This window comes from Aquarana catesbeiana, linkage group LG05 (genome assembly GCF_042186555.1).
Source record: "Aquarana catesbeiana isolate 2022-GZ linkage group LG05, ASM4218655v1, whole genome shotgun sequence".
Lineage (NCBI taxonomy): Eukaryota > Metazoa > Chordata > Amphibia > Anura > Ranidae > Aquarana > Aquarana catesbeiana.
In genome coordinates, this window is record NC_133328.1 from 475,759,022 (window position 1) to 475,783,876 (window position 24,855).

Sequence of the window (24,855 nt, forward strand, 5' to 3'; positions counted from 1 at the left end):
CAAACAGCGGAGGCTGTTTAGGGGCGGTTTTCAGGCGGTATTTTTAGCGCAATACCGCCTGAAAACCGCTCCAGTGTGAAAGGGGCCTAAGTGAGAGGTGTGCCTCATATGCCAGTATAAAACATTTAGGGTGAATGTGCATATCCCATCATATTGATGAAATCTATCATAATATAAATGAAACAACCCCCTTACATAAGTGAGTATGAATAAACAATAAAAGCCTAAATAATAATAATGCGGCAAAATAATCAATGAAGTGCAGTAAACAATGTACACAATGTGCAAAGTGAAACAGTGCTAACATCAAACAACATTCAAATATCACTCAAATGCCGTGTTCTTATTCTCAAAACAAATTCATAAACTCATATAAAGTGACAGTCCCAAAATTTCTCATATGTTGCTCAGACTGCCATCCTAGGAGGAGGATTCTGTCCCTACAGACCGCACTCACACTGTCATTCGGTGTATGGCAGCCCAAGCCTTGATGACTCACCGCCCTTGGCCTGTGCTGGTAAGAGTACCCCACCTTCTTCTATGTTTGGGATCTCCATTAGGAAGAACCTTATTTGATCACTTGTTAATCATTTTGGGCAGTCTGAGCAACATATGAGAAATTTTGGGACTGTCACTTTATATGAGTTTATGAATTTGTTTTGAGAATAAGAACACGGCATTTGAGTGATATTTGAATGTTGTTTGATGTTAGCACTGTTTCACTTTGCACATTGTGTACATTGTTTACTCCACTTCATTAATTATTTTGCTGCAGCTAGGCTTTTATTGTTTATTCATACTCACTTATGTAAGGGGGTTGTTTCATTTATATTATGATAGATTTCATCAATATGATGGGATATGCACATTCACCCTAAATGTTTTATACTGGCATATGAGGCACACCTCTCACTTTGTATGTGAGATTTGGGACTGTTATCTTATTGCACAGTGTGAATATATATGGTTTTGATACATTGTCACTTTTAGAATCTGGGGCGCTAACCCTAGACCGCCTGGATTTAAATTATATATTATTAGCGCTACACTTTATTTTGTTAATTATCTTTGCACAATTTGTCTGCTTGTAGTGTTGGCTACTTTTTGATTTCGTGTGATTGGCGCGGTATTATTTTTCTACTAGTTAGATTTATAGAACAAGCACAGGGAATAAATTATGGAATCACTCAATTCTTGAGCAAAAAATTATGGAATCATGAAAAACAAACAAACAAAATAACACTCCAACACATCACTAGTACTTTGTTGCACCACCTCTGGCTTTTATAACTGCTTGCAGTCTCAGAGGCATTGACTTAATGAGTGATAAACAGTACTCTTCATCAATCTGCCTCCAGCCTTCTCTGATTGCTGTTGCCAAATCATCTTTGCAGGTTGGATAAAGAGAAAGAAAGAAAGAGCGCACCAGCCTAGTGCATTATCCTTGACAAATTTATTAATTAAAGACAAAATAAAATCTACTCACAAAGGTAGAAGAAAAAATCGCATTTGTATATGGTACAGCGGCGATTAGTCCAATGGTAGCAATCTTCCAGGTCCCGGGAAGGAGGCGTACGGACTACTGCTGGCTAACGCGTTTCGAAGGTTGCCCTTCTTCATCAGAGCCTTATTAGTGTTAGTCTCCTGCTGGTTTTTATACATGTGTCAATCCCTTGTCCCTTGGAGCCTTGTCATGGACCATTTTCTTTAACTTCCACCACAGATTTTCATTTGGATTGTGATCCAGACTGTTTGCAGGCCATGACATTGACCTTATGTGTCTTTCTTCAAGGAATTTTTTCACAGTTTTTGCTCTATGGCAAGATGCATTATCATCTTGATAAATGATTTCATCATCCCCAAACATCCTTTTAATAGATGGGATAAGAAAAGTGTCCAAAATTTCAATGTAAACCTGTGCATTTATTGAAGATTTAATGACAGCCATCTCCCCAGTGCCTTTACCTGACATGCAGCCCCATATCATCATTGACTGTGGAAATTTGCATGTTTTCTTCAGATAGTCGTCTGCATAAATCTCATTGGAACGGCACCAAACAAAAGTTCCAGCATCATCACCTTGCCCATTCATCACTGAATAGGACTATCATCCAATCATCCACAGTCCATGATTGCCTTTCCTTAGCCCATTGTAACCTTGTTTTTTTGTGTTTAGGTGTTAGAGATGGCTTTCTTTTAGCTTTTCTGTATGTAAATCCCATTTCCTTTAGGCGGTTTCTTACAGTTCAGTCACAGATGTTGACTCCAGTTTCCTCCCATTTGTTTCTCATTTGTTTTGTTGTACATTTTCTGTTTTCAAGGCATATTGCTTTAAGTTTTCTGTCTTGACGCTTTGATGTCTTCCTTGGTCTACCAGTATGCTTGCCTTTAACCACCTTCCCATGTTGTTTGTGTTTGGTCCATGTTTTAAACACAGCCGACTATGAACAACCAACATCTTGTGCAACACTGCGTGATGATTTACCCGCTTTACCTACATACTAACAAGCAGATTTAATCTGATGCAGGTGTTAGTGTTTGTAATGAAAATTTACAGGGTGATTCCATATTTTTCCTCAGAATTGAGTGATTCCATAATTTATTCCCTGTGCTTGTTCTATAAATCTAACTGTTACTGGCCACCACAATTATTTTTCTTGATTTCTTTTAGTGTTTCTTAAAGCCAGAAAGTTGCCATTTGAAATGCCTTTAGTTTTTGGCCATGTCTGTGATCTGCTTTTTTTTCTACAACAATAAACAACTGAAGGAACATCATCAGGGACTGGTGATTCGATAATTTTTGCCAGGGGTTGTATATAACATTTTTATTTTTTTTTTTCTTAGATGATATTAAACTGTACCATCATTTTCAGTCTGTAAAGTAACTGCAGATAATGCTTTCTGCTTCTCAGGGAAACCATCTGTAGACGACATGCAATGGAGCATTGACCCAGGGGCAAACCTTTCTCAGTATAAAATGGATGTCACTGTGATGGAGAACAAGGTAACACCATTCTGCGGGTTCCATTTAAACAAATATTTCAGGTGCTCTTTCTTTGCTACTATGTCCCCTTAAATTGAAATTTGTCAGGCAGAATACACACCCGCCTTGTAGTCCAGGGGTTGTGAAAGCATGGGGGTTAAGTTTATAATTGCGCCTATGCTAATCCCTACAACGCCTTCAAAACTGCCTTAGATGTCATAAATTGGGCCATTACTTAGGACTCACTATTAACTACTCAGAAGAAAAAAAGGTTGTTCTAGTTCACATACCCCATCTTTCTTACTCTTCCCTATACCTTATATAAGCTTACACCCAAATCAAAAAATTCTTATATTTAATAATCTCCATAACAAGAGGCCAAAACTGTTCAAGTTGAAATGCGGTCGCCTGTATATTTGCTCCAGACAACATCTAAAAATGTTATATTATTAATCTTTATACAAAAAGACCCCAGACTGTGCTAGGATTATAACATTTTGCCAAATCTAACACAAAATGCTGTCCTGACCCTAACATTACTGCAGAATGTCACAGCTGCACAACTGTCAGAGTTGCATTATAGGTTTGTTCACCCAAGCATATACAAACTTGAAAGGCTGGACTATGTAAGCTCTTATATGGAATAAAATTACAGGTTGCCCACAAAAACAATATAGTCTAGAACAGTGTTTCTCAACCAGGGTTCTGCCGCAAGTCAACGTTGTGATGGATGTATATCTGCCCAAAGTTTCCTGGGTTCTCAATGATACCTGATGCCTCCTCTGTAGTTCTGGCTCCTGTGAACTCAGGGGGAGGTGCCAGGAGCAGTGCAGAGAGCAGTAGTTAAAGCTCTATCTCAGTGCCGAATGTAGACTACGGAGGGGGCGAGCATAGAGCAGGACCACTTGGCTAGATCATGAGGTGGGAGCCTGTCTGGTAGCAGTGGTCCAAACTGTGGAGGGGGGGGAGCAGAGAGCTGGAGCACATGGCTGGATTGGGAGGCATGATCCTGTCTGAATAGTAGCAGTAATGCACACTGTGGAGGGGGCAGAGAAAAGGAGCACATGACTGGATCATGAGGTAAGCTCCTGTTGGAAGGGTTGAATGCAGACTACGGAGGGGGGAGCAGAGAACAAGAGGTGACATCCTATGTATAGTAGCACTGACTGCAGAAAATGGGAGCCCATGACTGGATCAGACTGAATGTAGCAGGAGGTGAAACCATAATAGCTTTATGATATGCCATAACTGTACAAAAAACTATTATGATCTCCCATCCTGCTACATTCAGTCTGATCCAGCCGTGTGCCCCTGCTCTCTGCTCCCCCTACCCACAGTCTGGATTCTGCCACTGCCATACACTGGCTCTCGCCTCCTGCAACATTCAGTCACAAGCTCCCACTCTCTGCACTCCTCCCGGTACTGCCTGCTGGGTTCACAGGAGCTGTTACTACATAGGAAGTATCAATGCACACTGACAGTACTCTGTCAGTGCGCATTGAAAACATAATTTTTGCACAGAAATATGCAACGTGTATGCATTTTTCTGCACAGAGCAAAACGCACCTGCCACCAACATTGTGGTGTGAACAGGGCACGTAGAAATCGATTGTTTTCTTTGTCCTTGCAGAGACTGACAGCAGGTAAAATAAGTATTGAACATGTCAACATTTTTCTAGGTAAATATATTTCTAAAGGTGCTATTTACATGAAATTTTAACCACATGTTGTGAACAACCCATGCAATCCATACATACAAAGAAACCAAAACAAATACGTTCAGAAATGAAGTTATGTGTAATAAAACAGAATGACACAGGGAAAAAGTATTGAACACGCTAACTGAAATTTATTTAGTACTTGGTACAAAATCCTTTCTTGGTAAAGACCGCTTCAAGACTCCTCCTGTATGGAGAAACTAGTCGCATGCATTGCTCAGGTGTGATTTTGGCCCATACTTCCGGATTATGGGCCCAATAGTGGTTATTGCCATCAGTATGTTTTGCAACAATAAGGTCGCAAAGGTCTTGAGAGAGCTCTTTGCTTTTACTCCTCATGAGATGTTTCTTGTCTGACACCTTGGTAATGAGACATCTTTTTATAGGCCATCAGTTGAGACTGAACCAGCTGATATTAATTTGCACTGACAAGGGAGAGGATTCCTTTTTAGTTACTGATAGATTTCAGCTGGTGTCTTGGCTTTCCATGCCTTTTTGCACCTCCCATTTTCCCTGTGTCATTCCATTTTATTACACAAAACTTAATTTCTGAACGTATTTGTTTTGGTTTCTTTGTATGTATGGATTGCATGGGTTACCAACATGTGGTGAACATTTCATGTCAATAGCACCTTTAGAAATATATTTACCTGGAAAAATGGTGACATGTTTAATACTTATTTTACCTGCTGTACATTAGAAAAATGCATGTGTCTGCACATGGTGTAAACATGCCCAAAATATTTTATGCAGGTCACTGTTTTTTTTTCATCAATTATTATACATATATGTTATGAATGAGGCCCAACTGTTCCCACAGTCTGCAGCCTTATTTAAGAACCACAATAGTTCATTAGGACCTTGTTCACACCATACGTGCTTAAAAACTGATGGAAAAAAAACGAACATGCATAGAATATTTTGGGCTTGATCACACCATGTGCAGAGACATATTTTTCTAAGGTAGGTCTCTGCATAAAGAAAACAATTGATTTCTGTGTGCTCTGTTCACACCACATGTTGGTGTCGGGTGAGGTTTTTCCCTGAGTTTTTTTTTTTCTTTTTTTGTGCAGAAAAAAAGCAAGCCCAATTTTCACATTCAGCAGGTAAGTTTTTTTTTTTTTTTTCCTAGTATTTATTCTATTTAATGCTATTTCTACAATAATTGTTATGTTTACAGCTCATTAATCAGATCCAATGTTCCGTGAGCTGTAGATCTGAAAAACATTTTTTAGGGGTTCCCTGAGATTTCAGACTTTTTGCCAAGGGTTCCTCGAAGGTAAAAAGGTTGAGAAACCCTGGTCCAGAAGGTGCTACTCGATGTTCAAGAATATTACTTCATTATGATCTAATCCTGAACTCTTTCAACATCAAAACAAATGTGAGGTTTTAATCTGGTAGAACACTTGGCTGCTGTTCTTGGAATACTTTTATAAAGCTGTGATTTTTTCCACTTTTAAACTCAAAGAAAATCGAACAAAGTCCTCCATCCATAATAAATAGCATGCCTTCTGTCACTATTGTATTTTGACAGCCAGCATCACCGGCTGTCAAAAAAGCCAGGCATTACCTCTATCTGATTCGATGCAGACAATGTTTGGCTGGCTTTTTTCTGCCAGGCTCCTTCGATTTGTCGATCAAATAATGTTGGGTGGGAGGATGCTAGTAGGGCCACCAATAGAGTGAACTTCGGCCGGTTTGTCAGGAACTGGCTGAAATTCACTCCGTGTATGGCCGGCCAGCGTAAGGCACTATAATTTCAGCCATGTCAACTGTACTTTCTTGCTTGTATGGATCAAAGCTATACACATTCTTAAAGAAGCTGCTTGGGTAAGCAGGGTAATATCTTTGACAAAGTAGAACACGTTTATTAGACTACTACCACTCTACTATGGCCTGGATAAATGAGAACCCTCACAAACAGTTATCAATATCTATATTTAGGATGGGAGCCAAGGCAATGCAGAAGTTGATGATATGGACTACACATATGTCAATGACAGCGTGCTTTTGAAGATGAAAGATCAGGAGTGTACAGATAACAGTACATGTAAGTCATTTGCGTCATATCTTTAGAGGAGTGCTGATGGGATAAGATTTTCATGCAGCAGTAAACTGATTTCTTTCTTGTTTAATGAGGAACACAGAAATTTAGAGACTGTTGGGTTATGTTGCTGTCTAAGGGAAGATTTGGATACCGGCAAGCAAAAAAACAGTAACAAGCCGAGTATAACTCCTCCTACTCCCATCATGCCTCAGCATTGTCCTAGTGTCCGAGGAGGATAGACTCCTTTTCTGCTGAGAAGTCTAACTTTTTTTGCTAGCTATTTTTTTTTTTAATTCACCCACAAGCTGCTGAGCTGTTCTTTTAATGCCACTATCTGGGTTGGCAGCTCCTTATCAATAGCTTTAGAGTTTGGACCATGAGTGTGACCTTCAGGCAATGGTCTCTTGCACTTCTCAGACCTGAGTGTACTGTGTTAACCACAAAGTTATTTCCAAGCCCACAGCCATGGCATAGCCCCAGATGTGACCCTGTCTCCGAAGACTCAATGAGTAGGCTGTGTAAGCTGAGCAGCAGAAACTACTTCTTACTAGGGCTGTTGGGTGCTATTTAAAATTCCTGATTTTCCGTTGGTTTACTGCAGAAGGAAGGTAATGCTCAGGGATTGAGCACTGATCTCATCTACAGAGTGGACCGTCCCACGTGCTTGCTGTATGTTCTTTCCCGCCATTCAGCGTAGACTAATCACCTTCCTGTCACTGCTCCTAATGGCAAGTGGCACATGGATTTACCCTTGGTTCATTTATGCTTCTGGCCTGCAGTGACTGGGTCACCTTCAGCTACCTGAACCCTCTCCTACTACAAACAGTTGGTTTGTGGATATTCATGGCCTAGCCCTCTACTCTCAGGTGCATTGCCCCTGACTTGCAGTGCAACTTGTCAGATCCCAGACATTTGTCAAACAGTCCTGCTGCCTTGGTGCTTTCAGCCTATGATTCACTATTGCTTCCAGTGCACCTCCTGAAAGAACTGGCACTTGACTAATTTGCCCTCTGCTTGCCCCCTCTGTGCCATTCTTGGAAACTCCCTTGGCTTTCTTCTTTTGGCCTCATTTTTAGCTCTATCTAGGGAGGATTCCACTGCAGCCGTGCAGAATTTTTATGGGCCAAATTGCAACTCTAGTTGGCATTACTGGCCTCTGAGCCTTCTGCTGCTTAGATTATCAGACAGTAAGTGTCCTAAGTCTGTAACAAACAACGGAACACCTGAGGAGAGCAGGCTGCTGCCATTGCTCCCTGAGGCTCCTGGTGCTGTTCTAGCCTAAGATCCTTCAGGGTCAAGACCTTTCTGATGCCATTGTTTCCTTTCATTCTTTGCAGAGACTGAAAAAACCTTGACAAGGTGTTCATCCCTGCCAAGCAGCTTTCAGTCCTGTAGTAATAAATTTGAAGAAGGACTGTTAAGTTGTCTGCCCCTGCTGTGCTTTTCTGGTAGTTCTTTAACCACCCCTGTGGAAGATGCACCAGTTTTCAAGGACCCCAATGACAAGTGATTGGAGGCCCTTTCTAAAATCTTGTTCTTCTCTCTAACAGGCCCTGCCTATGGCTTTTGTCTGCCATTTTAAATGACTGGACTAGGATCATCAGAAGGAATACAGTTTCCATTCAAACTGAGCCACTAATATTGGAGCATCTGGAACTCCTACCTGCAGCCTTGAACTACTGTGTGGTCAAGTTGTTTAAAGTCTCTTGTCTCATTTCCCATATGAGCCTCCTGTCAGTGAACATGAGGAGAACTTGTTTGCTTTAGTGCTGGGCTGCGCAACTGGCATGTAAAAATAAATAGCTTTGCATGCCCTTTGAGGGACAGCTCTTTGGAGCTGCTCTGGGCACCCTAGGATGCCACCAGTGGCAACAGTAACAATCATACCAATCTTCCCCAACTAAGAAGCCTAGGGCTTAGCCTTCCTCAAAAGCCTAAAAGGGTTTTTTCCATTTCCTCCAGACCTCAACCTCTGAAGCTAAACCTGACAATCAATTCACTCACAAACCCTGGACTTTCAAGTCACCCAAGCCCTCCGACAAATTTTCCTCAGCCTAATGTCAGGCCTCCTGTTGACATTTGGTCAGCCAGCATAGCAGATTCTTGTTAGTGGGAGGTGGTCTCCAGAAGGCAGAATTCTGCTTGCAGCCCATCTTCGGCTCATATTTTTAAACCTGTCTGTGTTGTCGCACAGATTAGCAGCCGTTAGATCTCTATGCAGCCCTTGTGGGTCTTCTGGAGAAAAAAGTAATCGCCCCAGTACAGTACTTGCAGCAGAACTGTTTCAGGGGGGTCTTCTCCAACCTGTTAGTTCCCAAATCCAAAGGGGCATTCACCCCATCTTGGATCTCTAGGCCCTAAATGTCTTCATTTGGGCCTAGGGATTCAGCATGGAATCCACCAGGCTTGTCATAGCCTCTATCAGGGAAATTTTCTGGCCTCTGCGGACATCAAGAATGCATACATGTATGTCCCTATTTTCCAGCGTATCAGCAGTTTCTTTCTCTATTCTTTCAGTTTGTGGCCCTGTCATCATCCGCTCAAGTGTTCACCAAGGTACAGGCCAATGCACTCCAGGGCATCATCACTAAAGGGATATCTGATTTTCTGAGGGAACAGTCCACACAAGTTTTGACCAACAATGTGGTATGGACAATTCAGACCTTGTGAAGGTTTGGCTGGATCCTGAACCTTCAGAGTATCTGAGTCTCATTTTAGACACAGCTTAAAGTTTTTCCCGCTTTAGTCCAAAAGAAAACAAGGACAGAGGGCGCACCAGCCTTGCGCATTTTTATTGCAACAGAAAAATATATTTTATTTAAATAAAGTATTGTACTCACAAATGAGTGATAAAATCAAGCAAATGGTATAGAGTCCATCATTGGCCTCATCCGACAGGATCTGCTGGCCAGTAAACTTGAGTGGGATAAGAACAGTCCAAGATTGGTCGACTCGTTTCGAGGGTGACCCCTCTTCCTCAGAGCTAGGTTTGAACTGAAGGTAGATGGTTTTTAAAAGTGGCTGAAGTCAAGTGGTTTAGTCCATGTGATCAAGGCCCCTCCCTCCAATGGGAGGGCCAGTGAAAGACCAAACAAGTGGATGTATAAATGAATGAGAAGGGCAAGTACATAAATGAATAAGTCCCCATTAGGGACATGTATCACCACAGTTCATCTACATGTATTTCCAAAATATCCTCATGTGTTCACACGCATGTCTCATACTGTATATACCTACACAATAAACACCTAGACGTACATGTATAAAAGAAGAGGATTGCAGCAGAACCCTCCATAATGAGACAAGCCAGTTAGAACACCACAGATCTATATATTTTTGTACCAACAGTCATGTATAAGTATAAATATATGGGTACTTACTCTCAATGTGTGGGCCAGATGTAGATGGCTAAAGGATTGATGTGGAGCCATAATGATAAAGAATGTCTGCATGTAGCAGTACTAAATAGTAGGGGCAGCCTCTCCCTCTGCAAATGTCACTTCCGGTGATGTAATGCATACATAGATGCATAGTAGGTAAGGTTAAAAAAAGTCCATCAAGTCCAACCCATGTGTGTGATTATATATCAGTATTACATTGTATATCCCTGTATATTGTGGTCGTTGAGGTGTTTATCTAATAGTTCTTTGAAACTATCGATGACCCCCCCCCTGCTGAAACCACCGCCTGTGGAAGGGAATTCCACATCCTGGCCGCTCTCGCAGTAAAGAACCCTCTAAGCAGTTTAAGGTTAAACCTCTTTTCCTCCAATTTTAATAAGTGGCCACGTGTCTTATTAAACACCCTTCCACGAAAAAGTTTTATCCCAATTGTGGGATCACCAGTATGGTATTTGTAAATTGAAATCATATCCCCTCTCAAGTGTCTTCTCCAGAGTTCAGTGCTCGCAACCTTTCTTCTTAACTAATATCCCCCAGACCCTTTAGCTTTGTTGCCCTTCTCTGTACTCGCTCCATTTCCAGTACATCCTTCCTGAGGACTGGTGCCCAGAACTGGACAGCATACTCCAGGTGAGGCCGGACCAGAGTCTTGTAGAGTGGGAGAATTATCACTTTATCTCTGAAGTTAATTCCCTTTTTTAATGCATGCCAATATACTGCTTGCTTTGTTAGTAGCAGCTTGGCATTGCATGCCATTGCTGAGGCTATCATCTACTAGGACCCCAAGGTCCTTTTCCATCCTTGATTCCCCCAGAGGTTCTCCCCCTAGTGAGTAGATTGCATTCATATTTTTGCCACCCAAATGCATTATTTTACATTTTTCTACATCAAACCTCATTTGCCACCCCATTAATTTGTTCAGATCTTCTTGGAAGCTTTCCACATCCTGCGGAGAAGTTATTGCCCTGCTTAGCTTAGTATCGTCCACAAATACAGAGATTGAACTGTTTACCCCATCCTCCAGGTCGTTTATTTTTTATAAATACTTTATTTTTATTTTTTCATATATCAAAACATTATACAATCATATCAAATAAGGATTCATAGTACAAAACACCACAGTTATATATATATATTGTTTTTTCTTCTCATCTTAATCCTAATTGATATTAATTATCATGTCACATGCTCAATCTCTTAACAAAATAAACACCATTTCTTTTTCCTTTCCAAGAACAAGTCCTGGTTTTGCCTCTATAGGCAGATAAACAAGGAGAGAGAGGAAAAAAAAAATTTGAAGCCTCATCTCAGCCATAGTTACTGCCCAGTCTCTAACTATTAAATAACTATCTCAGGATTGACCAACATTACTGAGATAGGAGAGTCTGTTCCCTATATTGAAAGTAGGGATTCCAGATCCTCCAATGTTTTTCCTCCTGTTCTTTCAGTGTCATAGTCAGACCTTTGTTGATTTTCCGAAACCCTTGCCATCCACTGTAGTCTTGTTGGGGATACATTACTTTTCCACAATACTGGAATACAAGCCTTTGCTGCAGTGAGCAAATGTTTTAACATTGAGTTTTTATATTTTTCATTTGACAATGGGGTGTAATGCAAGAGAGCCTGCCGGATTCTCTCCAAGAGACACACCCGTAATTGTTTCAGCGGTTTCCTCAACCATCTTCCAGAATTCCCTCAACATTGGACATTCCCAAAAAATATGTATCTTCCGATTCCTGACATCTCCAGCATACATCCGATACTTGAGGAAATATCCGATGCAATACTGCCGGTGTTCTATACCACCTCGTAAGGATTTTATAGCCTCCTTCTTGATATCTACTCGCCAGTGAGGCTTTGTGAGCGAAAAAAAAAATCCTATTCTTTTGTGCCTGTGAGAAAGATACCCCCCTCCAGGTCGTTTATGAACAAATGAAATAGGATTGCTCCCAGCACTGAACCCTGAGGTACCCCAATTCCCACCCCAGACCATTCCGTGTACTCCCCATTTATCACTACCCTCTGAACTCGCCCTTGTAGCCAGTTTTCAATCCATATACTCACCCTATGGTCCATGGCAATGGACCATATGGTCCATGCCAATAGACCTTACTTTGTTCAGTAAAAGTTTATATGGAACTTTGTCAAATGCTTTTACAAAATCCAGACACACCACGTCTACGGGCCTTTCTTTTCTAGATGGCAGCTCACCTCCTCATAGAAGGTTAATAGATTGGTTTGGCAAGAATGATTATTCATGAATCCATGCTGATTACTGCTAATGATACAGTTTTTATTACTAAAATCCTGTATATAGTCCCTTATCATCCCCTCCAAGAGCTTGCATACTATTGATGTAAGGCTAACTGGTCTGTAATTCCCAGGGATGTATTTTGGCCCTTTTTTAAGTATTCGTGCTACATTGGCTTTTCTCCAATCAGCTGGTACCATTCCAGTTAGTAGACTGTCAGAAAAAATTAGGAACAATGGTCTGGCAATTACTTGACTGAGTTCCAGAAGTACCCTCAGGTGCAAGCCATTTTGGCCCAGTGACTTCTTAATGTTAAGTTTCCCAAGTCTATTTCTAATTCTGTCTTCTGTTAGCCATGAGGGTGCTTCCTGTGATGTTTTCATGAGGATAAACACTGCAGTTTTGGTTACTGAAGCCCCCCGATTCCCTTGTGAAAACTGAGGGAAAAAAAAATTCAGTGCCTTCGTCATCTCCCCGTGGAAATGCACGTAGATGAACTGTGGTGATACATGTCCCTAATGGGGACTGAATTATTCATGTATGTACTTGCCTTCTCATTCATTTATTTATCCATCCACTTGTTTGGTCTTTCACTGGCCCTGCCATTTGAAGGAGGGGCCATGATCACATGGACTAATCCACTTGACTTCAGCCACTTTTAAAAACCATCTACCTTTAGTTCAAACCTAGCTCTGAGGAAGAGGGGTCACTCTCGAAACGCGTCAACTAATCTTGGACTGTACTTATCCCACTCAATCTTACTGGCCAGCAGATCCTGTCGAATGAGGCCAATGATGGCCCCTATACCATCTGCTTGATTTTATCATTCGTTTGTGAGTACAATATTTTATTTAACCACTTCAGTCACGGAAAGATTTACCCCCTTCCTGATCGGGCCATTTTTACGGCACTGCGTTACTTTAACTGACAATTGTGCGGTCGTGTGACATTGTACGCAAACAAAACTGATGTCCTTTTTTTTCCCCACAAATAGAGCTTTCTTTTGGTGGTATTTGCTCACCTCTGCGGTTATTTTTTGTGCTATAAACAAAAAAAGAGCGACCATTTTGAAAAAAAAAAATCACAATTTTTTACTTTTTGCTATAATAAATATCCCAAATTTTCCTCAGTTTAGGCCGATATGTATTCTTTTACATATTTTTGGTAAAAAAAATTGCGTATATTGATTGGTTTGTGCAAAAGTTATAGCGCCTACAAAGCAGGTTATTGATTTTATGGCATTTTTATTATTTATTTATTTTTTACTAGTAATGGTGGTGATCTGCGATTTTTAACGGGACTGCGACATTATGGTAGACAGATCGGACACTTTTGGCACTTTTTTGAAACCATTGACATTTATACAGCGATCAGTGCTATAAATAGCCACTGATTACTGTATAAATGTCACTGGCAGGGAAGGGGTTAACACTAGGGGGCGATCAAGGGGTTAAATGCGTTCCCTCAGTGTGTGTTCTAACTGTGGGGGGATAGGACTGACTGGGGGAGGAGACCAATCGGTGTTCCTATATACTAGGAACACACGATCTGTCTCCTCTCCCCTAACAGAACGTGAATTTGTGTGTTTACACACACAGATCCCTGTTCCTGCTCTGTCAGGAGCGATCGTAGGTACCCGGCAGACATCCCGGGCGCCGGGCATGTGCATCGGCTTCTCAGTGACGCAGCGCAAGCACACGCCCCCTAGACCCCTTGAAGCGGCCGCAGTACAGCTACGGCGATTTGCGCAGGGGAGCCATTCTGCCGCCGTCAAACAGCGGGCGGTCGGCATGTGGTTAAATAAAACATATTTTTGTGTAGCAAAGGTAATGCACAAGGCTGGTGTGCTCTCTGTCCTTGTTTTCTTTTAGATTTACTTCTGGGTTCCCCCTGACCAGTTGATAGTGGCAGCACAGACAAAGCAGTGGTGTGATTTGTTAAGAGTCTTTTTCCTTACTTCTCCAATCTACCCACAGCAACCTCTTCAGCGCAGGAGCATTTTGTACTGCATCACTCTTTAGTCCAGGAGTCGCTATCTGACACCACCTGAGACCGATGGCAGTCTCTTCAATCTCATTTGCCCAGGTCCATTTTAGACCCCTTCAACTCAACATCCTGTCATTGTAGGGTCAGTCCACAATTTGGTGACAGACTGATTCACTTGACACTGAAGACCAGGTTGCCTTTTGATATCTTGTAAAAATCCTCACCACAGATGCTGGCCTGTTAAGCATGGGAGGAGTCTTAGACGCATTGACAGTGTGGGGAAATTGGACGTCTCCTCTCTTAATCCAAAATTTTGGAGCTTCAGGGGAATTTGGTTGTCTCTGCTATACTGGAGGGTCATTTGATTTGCATTCATTTTCAGTCAGACAGCGCCACAACAGTAACATACATCAGTAATCAGGGAGGAACCGGAAGTCTGGTTGCAGAAAAGAAATTTGCTCCGTGTATGGCCGGCCTTAGTACTTCCACCAAACCGAGACATGCTGGCAATAGGAAGGGTTATACCAGGTTGGTCACTGTTTTTTGTTTGCCAGTGTTCAAATCCTTCTGTAGGCAGTAGGATAACAAATCATCTCTGAATTCCCGTGTCCTTCAAGAAATGTTTTTTATGGTAAGTACAAAAATCAAATTTTCTCTTACCTCACCAGCAGCAGCCGAGGAATGTAAAGGCCATGACAGCTTTACAGAAATGTTCGAAAAGACAGAGTATGAGGAATATGTTTCCTATGCTCAGGAATCCAGCCCTTCCCAGAGACTGGATGCAAAGGAAGAAGGTAATGTTTTTACACTGCCAAAGAGACCACCCAGTGATAAAGGTCAGCACTAACAGACTTTTTTTTTGCTATTGTAGGTACTATAAATTAAGTCCAATTACTAGACACTCATGACTTGACACCTAGTATATGAGAGTTTAACATTTTAATTCAATGCTCAGTGATTTTTCTACATCTGTGTACACATACAAAACAGTAAAGTGCATGATTTGCTGTTTGGCAAAAGGAGGCAACCCAAACATAGCCCTGTACTTGCAGTGGCTTTCTACTATCAGGAATATGCAGATAGATTTTGGTCCCCTTTTCAGGTTTCCATGTGACAGTTGTGTGCTAAGTTGACCATAGATATGACCTTTGCATCTTCTGATATGGTAATTTTTGACTGTATCGGGCAACCATATCCATGGTACCTGCAGGCAGCCCTGAATTATTGGACATCTTTGAAAACCTTTTCCAGATAAGCTGGAGTTGGCTGTTGATGCTTCCTGTCTCAGTAGACAAATACTTGTATGCTTAGTTGAGCAAAGCATACATGTTTATAGAGCAGCCAAAAATTGGCTTTACTAGAAAATTATACATGCATGTTCCTGACTGCCCTCCTCTGTGGTCACCTTAGATCATACTGAATATACAGAAACTCATATTTTTCCAAAACCATTTAAATAGCATGTATCTGGCAATGGAAAATGATGTGTAAGGTGATAAACTGCACTAGTACCACTGGAAATATTGTAATAATGTTTATTGTCTTAAAATATTTTATCTGTAGAGAATCAAGCCAAAGGAATGATTTACCAGAAACAGAAGGCATATGTGGAGCCTTATGCGCAAACCAGTGAAAGGTAACCTTTCCACTAAGCTAGGTCAATTTAACTGCTTCTGGAATAGGAAGGTATTTGACCTAATATGGTTACTAGCTTTACAATGTTTGTCGTTTTTTATTTCCCAGTAGTAGTGTGATCTCTTTCAATGCCCATGTCAAACTAACCTTTGGCACTCCTGTAAGGTCTATGATCAGGCTCAACATAAATGCCCTTATCCTGCTCCCAGTATGATGCTCTGACAAAAATCAGCTCATAATCAGTTTATGAGCATTCCTCCTCTGTAAAAATTCAACAGGTAATTGTTTTGGATAACAGATTTTCCAGCTTGTGATTCTCCTTCCTTTTCATTGTGAAGTAGTAATATTAATGCGCACCCCTTCACTCCAACTGTGAGTTATGTGTTTACAATGGCTGTATCCAGGGCCGTTGGGATTAAACAGATCCTTGCCCATTGTTTTTATGCAAGTGAAAGTCCCACTCTGACAATGTACTGTATATGTGAATAAAAACTGAGAATGGTATTATCTATGGAAGTTTTTCATGCTTTACTGCTGTACACAAATCTGTGGGAAATGCATAATATGTATATGCTATATTTCTATTGTATAACTTGCAATAAATGGCCTGCTGCTATTGGATTATAAATATTTTCTTGCTTAATCTTTAGAAAAAAGCCTAGTGTGGATTTTCCTCATATTGAGGTTGTGCGAAGCAAGGAGGAAAGGAGAAAACTGCTTGGCCATACTTGTAAGGAATGTGAGATGGTAGGTAGCAGATCACTGGCAAGGGGAGCTGTTGGATTATTTAGATCTTTTTTTGGTGAACAGTGTCCAGGAAAAATATCATATTGACTAAAAAACATTCCTGAATGTTAGATGCCCCTTCCATGCTATAGATCATTGCTGAATACCAAAGATACCTACCACTTCCTGGCTGTATGCAGAGAAACCACAGGTCAATCAGACACTGAGCTGTCTTCGCAGATGCATTAAACCAACCACAGTTCTGAAGAATAGACACAAGGGCCAGACATGTGAACTGGTACTCCTGTGCAGAGGAGTAGGAAAGTATCAGATGGATCCTGCATCCTCACAAACAGTAAAGCAGAACAAGTCCTCCAATGTGCAGCTCTGTTTCCTGACTAGAGATCATTTCGGATAATTTGGCACACGTCTAGACAACAAACATTTTTGAGAGACTCTGGTCACAAAACGTACGTTTTTACAGAATGAGGATATTTACACATGAGAGCCAATTGCACTGTGTCCAGTTTTTTTTTTTTTTTTTTTTTTTTTTTTTTTTTTCTAAATCTGAACTTCAGGCAGATAATAAAAATACACTTTTTTATTTTTTTTTTCCTGATGAAACAAATATATTTTAAATCTAACTCCTAAGTATATAACTTTATCTTGATATTAAACTCCAATATTCCCCTTTATATATGCATACAAACTGGGAAGAATGATCAGTACTGGGGGCCAGTCGATCTCTTTTGAATGTGCTGACAGCAGGAGAGAGCAGAAGGATGACCTCCATGTACTGCAGATTCATTGTCCTTTCAGCAAGCCCTAATGTGTGTTTTGACCCAGACTTTAACTGAGCTGTTTTGCTGCTATGGCAGGGTTCAAGAATCTGGTTGTGCTGTTTAGCAGACGTTCCTGAATCTCAAAATGGACTCCATAAAATAACCAAAGTTTTTACAGGAAAAAAACGGTTCTCATTTAGTATGTTTTTTAAGTTGCTTACTTTGAGTTCAACTTCAACTGTTTAGTGATCTAGTAGTAGTGATGATTTTTAACCTAGATAAGAAATTTCTTCTCAATTTTTCTGCTTCAGGCTTTCCTTAGACATCAGAGAATGACTGGACTCGCGGTCTTTTTCTTTTCCAGATATAGAATTTCCGGGTATTTTGAAGCTTTTTTTTTTTTTTTTTTTTTTAAGAAAAAAGAGTTTTCGGAAAAAAGTAAAGAAAAAAATATCGGTGTGGAGCAGTTTTACAAATTTAAATCATTTTGATTTTCATGCGTCATTTTATCTATAAATGAAGGGATTGTGTATTTTTTTGAAGTAGTGGTTTGTAACACTTCCTTATTTGAAAATGCTGCTGGTGAAGAAACATTTTGTGATGATCCAAAAGCAGTAGAAAGAGTGTTTCTGGAATAAGAACTCTTAAGGGAAAATCTACTTGCACTTTCATTATGGTCCTCTTCATTTAATTCTATAAAATACTTGTTAATGTCTTTAGGGCACCTCTGGCCTGCCAGGATGTGTCTTGTAGACCATGTAGCATTTGGAAAAGAATATTGCTTCTCACAATATTTTCAAAATACAGCTTTTCCTCTTAGCAGAAATTGAATTGTGGAAATGCTTCCAAACTCTAGATGTCAGTCTCACCATTTTACTGAGAGGAAAAGAAAAAACAGATTAGTGACCAGAGTATAGGTAAACATTATGCTGTGATGTTGGAGAATATTAATAGGAATCATTTAAAGGTTTAAAAAAGATAGACTAATTTGTCAGATGGATTTACCCTCTTACCTGTCAATTAGAGCCTTAGAGGACAGAATCATCTACAGCAGGGGTAGGCAACCTCAGCCCTCCAGCTGTGGTGAAACTACAAGTCCCATGAGACATTGCAAGACCCTGACAATCACAGACATGACTCCTAGAGGCAGAGGCATGATGGGATTTGTAGTTTCACCACAGCTGGAGTGCCGGGGTTGCCTACCCCAGATCTACAGTATCCCAACAATCGCCCACCTCTAGGAGGTACAAGATGGAACCCAGAAACTAAACTGGAGCCTTTTCCCTGCAGCGCCCCATAACATTTCACTTGCATTGAAAACTACAGTGTTACTTGAATTGTACTCCAGGATTTGCTTGTCTTTAGCTGAACCTGAGAGAACTCGCAATAATTTTAAGACTTTGCATAGTCTCAGAAATATTTAATTAAGGTCTTTGTCATATAGTTTGAATACAATGTCATAAATTCATTATTTATCATTGTAAAAGAACATATTCCCCACTTCTTTTTTTTTTTTTTTTTTTGCAATTTTTCATGGGGGAAAAAAAACAGAAAAGGGATTGGGAAAAAAAAACTGTGATAGCAGCAAAACGAATAGCTCCCTCTGCTGCCTCCAATGTTCAGTGAGGAGGGAGCTTACAGAGAGAGCCACTGCTCTTGGGGACAGCAGCGCTGGATCGAGTTCGGACTCAAGTAAGTATCAGGGGGCTGGGGGGAGCTGCACACAATAGAGAATGCATGAAGGCAAAAAACATTCTACATTTACAACCACTTTATTTTAGACTAATGATTTTTACTCCCAGAATTGTTGCTCATCAGTCTCTTCGGGGGAATCCACGGATATGAGATCATTGCCATGGCCAGCCATTTCAGATGCTGTCATCTCATGTGTATGGATATTTTTACTAGAGTAAAAAAATAAATATATTTATGGACAAAAGCTGTTCCAAAAAACATACCACAGATGTTTCACTAGACTCTTGCAACTGCAGAGATGCTTCTGTCATTAGGTCAGCTTTTAACTCTGGTGTCCAGTTATATTGATTTCATTTTTGGCCCAGGCACGCTTTGTGTTTACATAACTCGTAAAGCATATCTTCACTCAAGAACAAAAGATGTAGTAAACTGCTTACTAGTCCCTAGATATGGTGGTTGCATTTGTTTAATTTTTAAGGATAAGTGCATATTCTGCTAGCACAGAAATCCTGTGTCACTTTCTTTGGAGTGAATTGAACTCTAAAACACTGTTATTAAGCACTTTAGCCCCGCAAGGATTTACCCCCTTCCTGACCAGAGCACTTTTTGCGATATGGCACTGCGTCGCTTTAACTGACAATTGCGCGGGCATGCAAAATTGCACCCAAACAAAATTGACGTCCTTTTTCCCACAAATAGAGCTTTCTTTTGGTGGTATTTGATCACCTCTGCGGTTTTTATTTCTTGCACTATAAACAAAAAAAGCGACAATTTTGAAAAAAAACAATATTTTTTACTTTTTGCTACAATAAATATCCCCCCCAAAAAATATAAAAAAAAACAAATTTCTTTCTCAGTTTAGGCCGATATGTATTCTACATATTTTTGATTAAAAAAAATCGCAATAAGCGTATATTGATTGGTTTGCACAAAAGTTATAGTGTCTACAAAATAGGGGATAGATTTATGGCTTTTTTATTTTTAATATTTTTATTTTTTATTTTTTTTAGTAATGGCGGCGATCTGCGATTTTTATCGTGACTGCGACATTATGGCGGACACTTTTGACACTATTTTAGGACCATTGTCATTTATGCAGCGATCAGTGCTATAAAAATGCACTGATTACTGTGTAAATGACACTGGCAGGGAAGGGGTTAAAAACTAGGGGGCGATCAAGGGGTTAAGTGTGTCCAACGGAGTGATTCTAACTGTGGGGGGGATTGCCTCACTAGAACATGACAGAGATCACTGCTCCCAGTGACGGAGCAGTAGATCTGTCATGTTGCTAGGCAGAACAGGGAAATGCCTTGTTTACAAAGGCATCTCCCCGTTCTGCTGCTCCATGACTTGATCGTGGGCCCCCGGTGGACATCGAGTCACGGTCCGCGGGCACGGTCACGGAGTATGTGGTGGGCGCGCAATGACGCGATTTAAAGGGGACGTACCCGTACTCCCGTTTGCCCAGCCGTGCCATTGTGCCGACCATATATCGTCACACGCTGGTCGGCATGTGGTTAACTTGAGTACTTTCTGTGAACTATGAAGCAATGCCCTTTATGTAATGAAGAGGTTTATAGTGAGAGGTGTCAGTAGGTCAAATCAGGATAGCAGTCTGGGTAAACAACACAGTGCATTGAGTAAGCGTTGGCAACCTATGACTGGAAGTGTGTTATTGGCAGAAACGCCAAGTTAAAAATAAAGGAAAAGCTACAATAGATTAACTTTTTGTGTTTGAGTTTTGATATGCTTTAATTCATCAATTAAGTGGAAAAGCTCTGTAGAAAAATTTCCCCTTTGTAGATCACATAGCTTAGTTCCTGCCTATTTAGGAACATAAAACATGACTCTGTGATTCTTGCTTAGTTTTGATTCTTATGAGGACTGCAGTTCTTTTTATATTCACTAATTAAAACATTCAGCATTATCTTGAAAAGCTTAAATTGAAGATTAGTGTAACAGGGATTCCCTTTAGAAGGTCCTTGTATAACTATGATGAAGTAGGACTAGTACTTTCACTTTTGAAGTATGGGGTAATTGCTTATGAAGTTAAAAACCTAGAACTTTATTTGTATGAGAAGCTATAATCCTGGACCTGATGTTTTTATAATTTGCATTACCAGTATTATGCAGACCTCCCAGAAGAAGAACGAGCTAAGAAACTGGCCAGCTGCTCCCGGCACCGGTTCCGCTACATCCCTCCAAATACTCCAGAAAATTTTTGGGAAGTGGGCTTTCCTTCAACTCAGACCTGCAAAGACCGAGGTGAGATGTTCTTTACACCATCTACACGCTGCACCAGAATATTATTCTGTTATCCATTGCCAAGCTTACCTCTAATAGCAAGCTTATTTTCTCAACTAAAGCTAAACAAATAACAAAACTTTGTCTTTCTTCCAAAGGTTACATAAAAGAGGAAATGTCACCCTGTCAGCGACCACGAAGACGACTTCCCTACAATGCAATGTTTTCTACCAAAGGCAAAGAGCAGAAGACTTGAAACCACACTCGTTCACTTCTTAGTTATAAGGAAGAAGTCAGGATAGAAATATGGGGGCTGCCATTGCTGAATTGTTTTTTAAGGGGCACGTCATGGATATGTCATCCTTATTTTGTCTTCACAGTTTCATGAGTCCTGTGACCTAGAACAAGAGTTCATACCAGGTGTGCCAACACCTCACTGGTTTCAGGCTTGTTCAGGTTAGCAAGGATATGAGTTAGGGCTCTGAAGCATGTTCCTTCAAAAAAAAATCAACTCTCTATCCTGAAAAGTTCTCTTTAAATTTGTTCTTTCAAAATAATACTCTGCTCTGTTTCCATTAATAGTGCTGTAGCTGAATTTGCGTTTACCATTTTAGAGAGTGGGACCTGTAGAGTCATTTAGACTTGATAAGCCTATATGCTATATGGTAACATATACTGTATACTTGGGTAGCTCATCATACAGGAATCCTGTTGATATGCTGTGAACTGTCTGTCTTAGTTCAGCTTACTCAGTGGGTCATGTAGTCAGGGAACCTTTAACTTCTGCCAATGTCTCTACTGCTTTCTACCTGATACAGAGGGTTAGAGTAATGGCAAATCACGGTTTATTCTGTCAGAACAAAGTGTCTGCAGTTGTATTTAATATGTATATTTTTACATTTTCTATGTGACTGTTCATGTTTTAGCACCTTTTTTTTTTTTAAATTTGTAGGGTGCTGTGTTTGCACTGGATAATTAAAATACACACAGCATATGTAATTGGTAATAAAAGAAATGTGAATCCTATTTTGAGACATATTTTCCCTTCTGAATACTTCTCTTTTTTTTTTCCTAGTGTTCAAACATATGGGCATTTGTGTTGCTTATTTATTTAAACCACCATCAGGAATAGATGGAGACGGAAAATGTGTGCCCAGCCCTGTTAAGCCAACCCACATTGCCCTAAATGAAAACATGAATCACTCTTACAATTTTACAAGGTTTTAATCAGTTCCTCTCCTTGTTCATGTTCCCAGAATCGTTTGGATCAAAAGCCCCTTTAGACCTTTGAATGCAATAAAATGTTACTGTATGTGTTCTTATATAGGCTTGCATGAGTTAATGCACAATGGGGGAGGTACATTCAAGAATAGAGATTTCTTAACCGTACATCACAGGACATAGGGCACTTCATATTCACAGCTGCTTGGGTTATGCTGCCACCTTCAGGTTAATGGACACTGGCCAAAAAAGCAGTAATCCCTGCCCTGGTGAAGCTCCTTTTCCAGTTCAGCAAAGCCTCAATTTTTTTTTTTTTCAAGACTGCGGAGAGCTTCCTAATCCCAAATATTTTACAAATCCCCCACCAGAGGCAAATCTCTGCAAACACCTCTGCGTTACAAACCTTTCTTCATGATTCAGCAGTCAACATTTGAGAAAAATCCACCTGTTCATTTTTCACACCACGATGGAGAGGGCCAGAACATTTAAGTTCTGCCTAAGACAAGATCAGATCCACTTCTCCCTGAATGGCACGACTTCTTGTCCCGCCTTAATGGTGTTACACCTGGAAGGGAATTACTCACATTTCTTTCTTTACCAGTGTCTAGAAGTTGTCATGAATATGAAGATTCCCCCCCCCCCCCCCCCCCCATATTCTGTGATATACTCAAAGAAACGCAAGAATTAGAATGGTTTAATTTGACATCATACATTTGATGGTTCAGTTGAGACCACAAACAGATGTGACAGATTTAAGGCATGCCATGATAAGATAAACCTTGATATTAGTTTCACGTTTAGATATTTTTTCCCCATAAAGTTTTGAGTTTCATTGCACATAGTTACATACAGTTGTTCAAAATTCAAGTTTCATTGCCACAAACCATAGGATTAGTCACAATATTTCTTAAAGCAACCAGTAATTGTAAAATAAGACCATGACGTATGAAAATACTATATAGCTGCCAACCTGGATGTAGCTGCTTTATATGTTGCTATCATAGATTAGAAAAACGTTGTGCCATGGTATTGCACAGAGCGGGTGTTTAAAAAGAGCGGCCCCATACCACCTCTTCTGTGATCCCCCACCGGAGCTGTCTGCTCCTCCTTTTTCTCTGAGTTCCCCATAGCAAGCTGTCCATAGATGCACGCAGTGCAGCTTGTCCCCACTCCCTCCTCACTGGATTTGATTGACAGCAGCAGAAGTCGATGCCCTGTGATTACAGGAAAAGAGATGCAGCTACACAGCGTGCTGGATCAAAAGAGGAGTCGGGTAAGTATTTAAGGGGGCTGGGGGAGCTGATCATGGAGGGATTTTTACCTTAATGCAGAGAATGCATTAAGGTAAAATACCTTATGCCTTTTAGAACCAAACTAAAAAATTTTATGAGCTTGTGAAACATTTGTTTTTTTTCCTGTACTTTTTATTGACTGCCTTGGTAAAATAAAATTTTTTTTTTTCTAAAAAAGAGAAAGGAAAGCAGCGCTTAACTAAGATACTATGAATAACGCCCTATGAACTATTGACTTCACTGTGAAAAATATAAACATAGGACCTAGAAATAAGCCCCAAGAATTATAGTGAATTACTAACGTGTGTACAAATCAATAAGGTGCTAAAGATCTACACATAATTATTAACATAAGCAATTTATTTTAACAATAACAAAGTCCATCATAATAGTGCTCCAAAAAATGTCTTCAAGGAAAAAAAAAGTGTGTGTGTGTGTGTGTGTGTGTATATATATATATATATATATATATATATATATATATGTGTATGTGTATGTGTATGTGTATGTGTATGTGTATGTGTATGTGTATGTGTGTGTGTGTGTGTGTGTGTGTGTGTGTGTGTGTGTGTAAATTCATGAACATGAAAAGTAATAGTTCCTCAATAAAAAATATGATGGTCACATTCAGTGATATCTCGTATGCTGATCCAATGTGATAATGACACCCAATGTGATCCTCCACCAGACGTACCAAACTGACTGGTAAGATTATAAACCAGCAGCTGAGGCTTTTTGCAATCAATGCTTAGATCCAAGGTGCTGTGAATAATTCTCAAAGTCTTCACCAAAACTCATGCCATGGTCCCCACATGTATAAGGAAAGAAAGAAGGAGGCTCCAATAGTGTGATAACGCTTATTAAAAAGTTTATT

The 24,855-nt window shown here is 40.2% G+C and overlaps 1 protein-coding gene across 9 annotated transcripts in view; it reads left to right on the forward strand.

The window, feature by feature from the left end:
- RBBP8 (RB binding protein 8, endonuclease) overlaps nucleotides 1-22,494 on the forward strand; it is a 127,085-nt gene extending 104,591 nt beyond the window's left edge. For 6 of the 9 annotated variants that reach the window (XM_073631466.1, XM_073631465.1, XM_073631467.1 and 3 more), the window contains 8 exons: nucleotides 2,913-3,004; nucleotides 5,775-5,807; nucleotides 6,646-6,751; nucleotides 15,055-15,180; nucleotides 15,950-16,022; nucleotides 16,672-16,768; nucleotides 21,348-21,489; nucleotides 21,627-22,494. In XM_073631466.1, coding sequence (XP_073487567.1) covers nucleotides 2,913-3,004; nucleotides 5,775-5,807; nucleotides 6,646-6,751; nucleotides 15,055-15,180; nucleotides 15,950-16,022; nucleotides 16,672-16,768; nucleotides 21,348-21,489; nucleotides 21,627-21,724 — 767 coding nt within the window. In that variant the 3' untranslated portion in view covers nucleotides 21,725-22,494. The remainder of the gene's footprint in view (nucleotides 1-2,912; nucleotides 3,005-5,774; nucleotides 5,808-6,645; nucleotides 6,752-15,054; nucleotides 15,181-15,949; nucleotides 16,023-16,671; nucleotides 16,769-21,347; nucleotides 21,490-21,626) is intronic. The other 3 variants (XM_073631469.1, XM_073631470.1, XM_073631471.1) reach the window with 3 other exon arrangements.
- The last annotated feature ends 2,361 nt before the right edge of the window (nucleotides 22,495-24,855 follow it).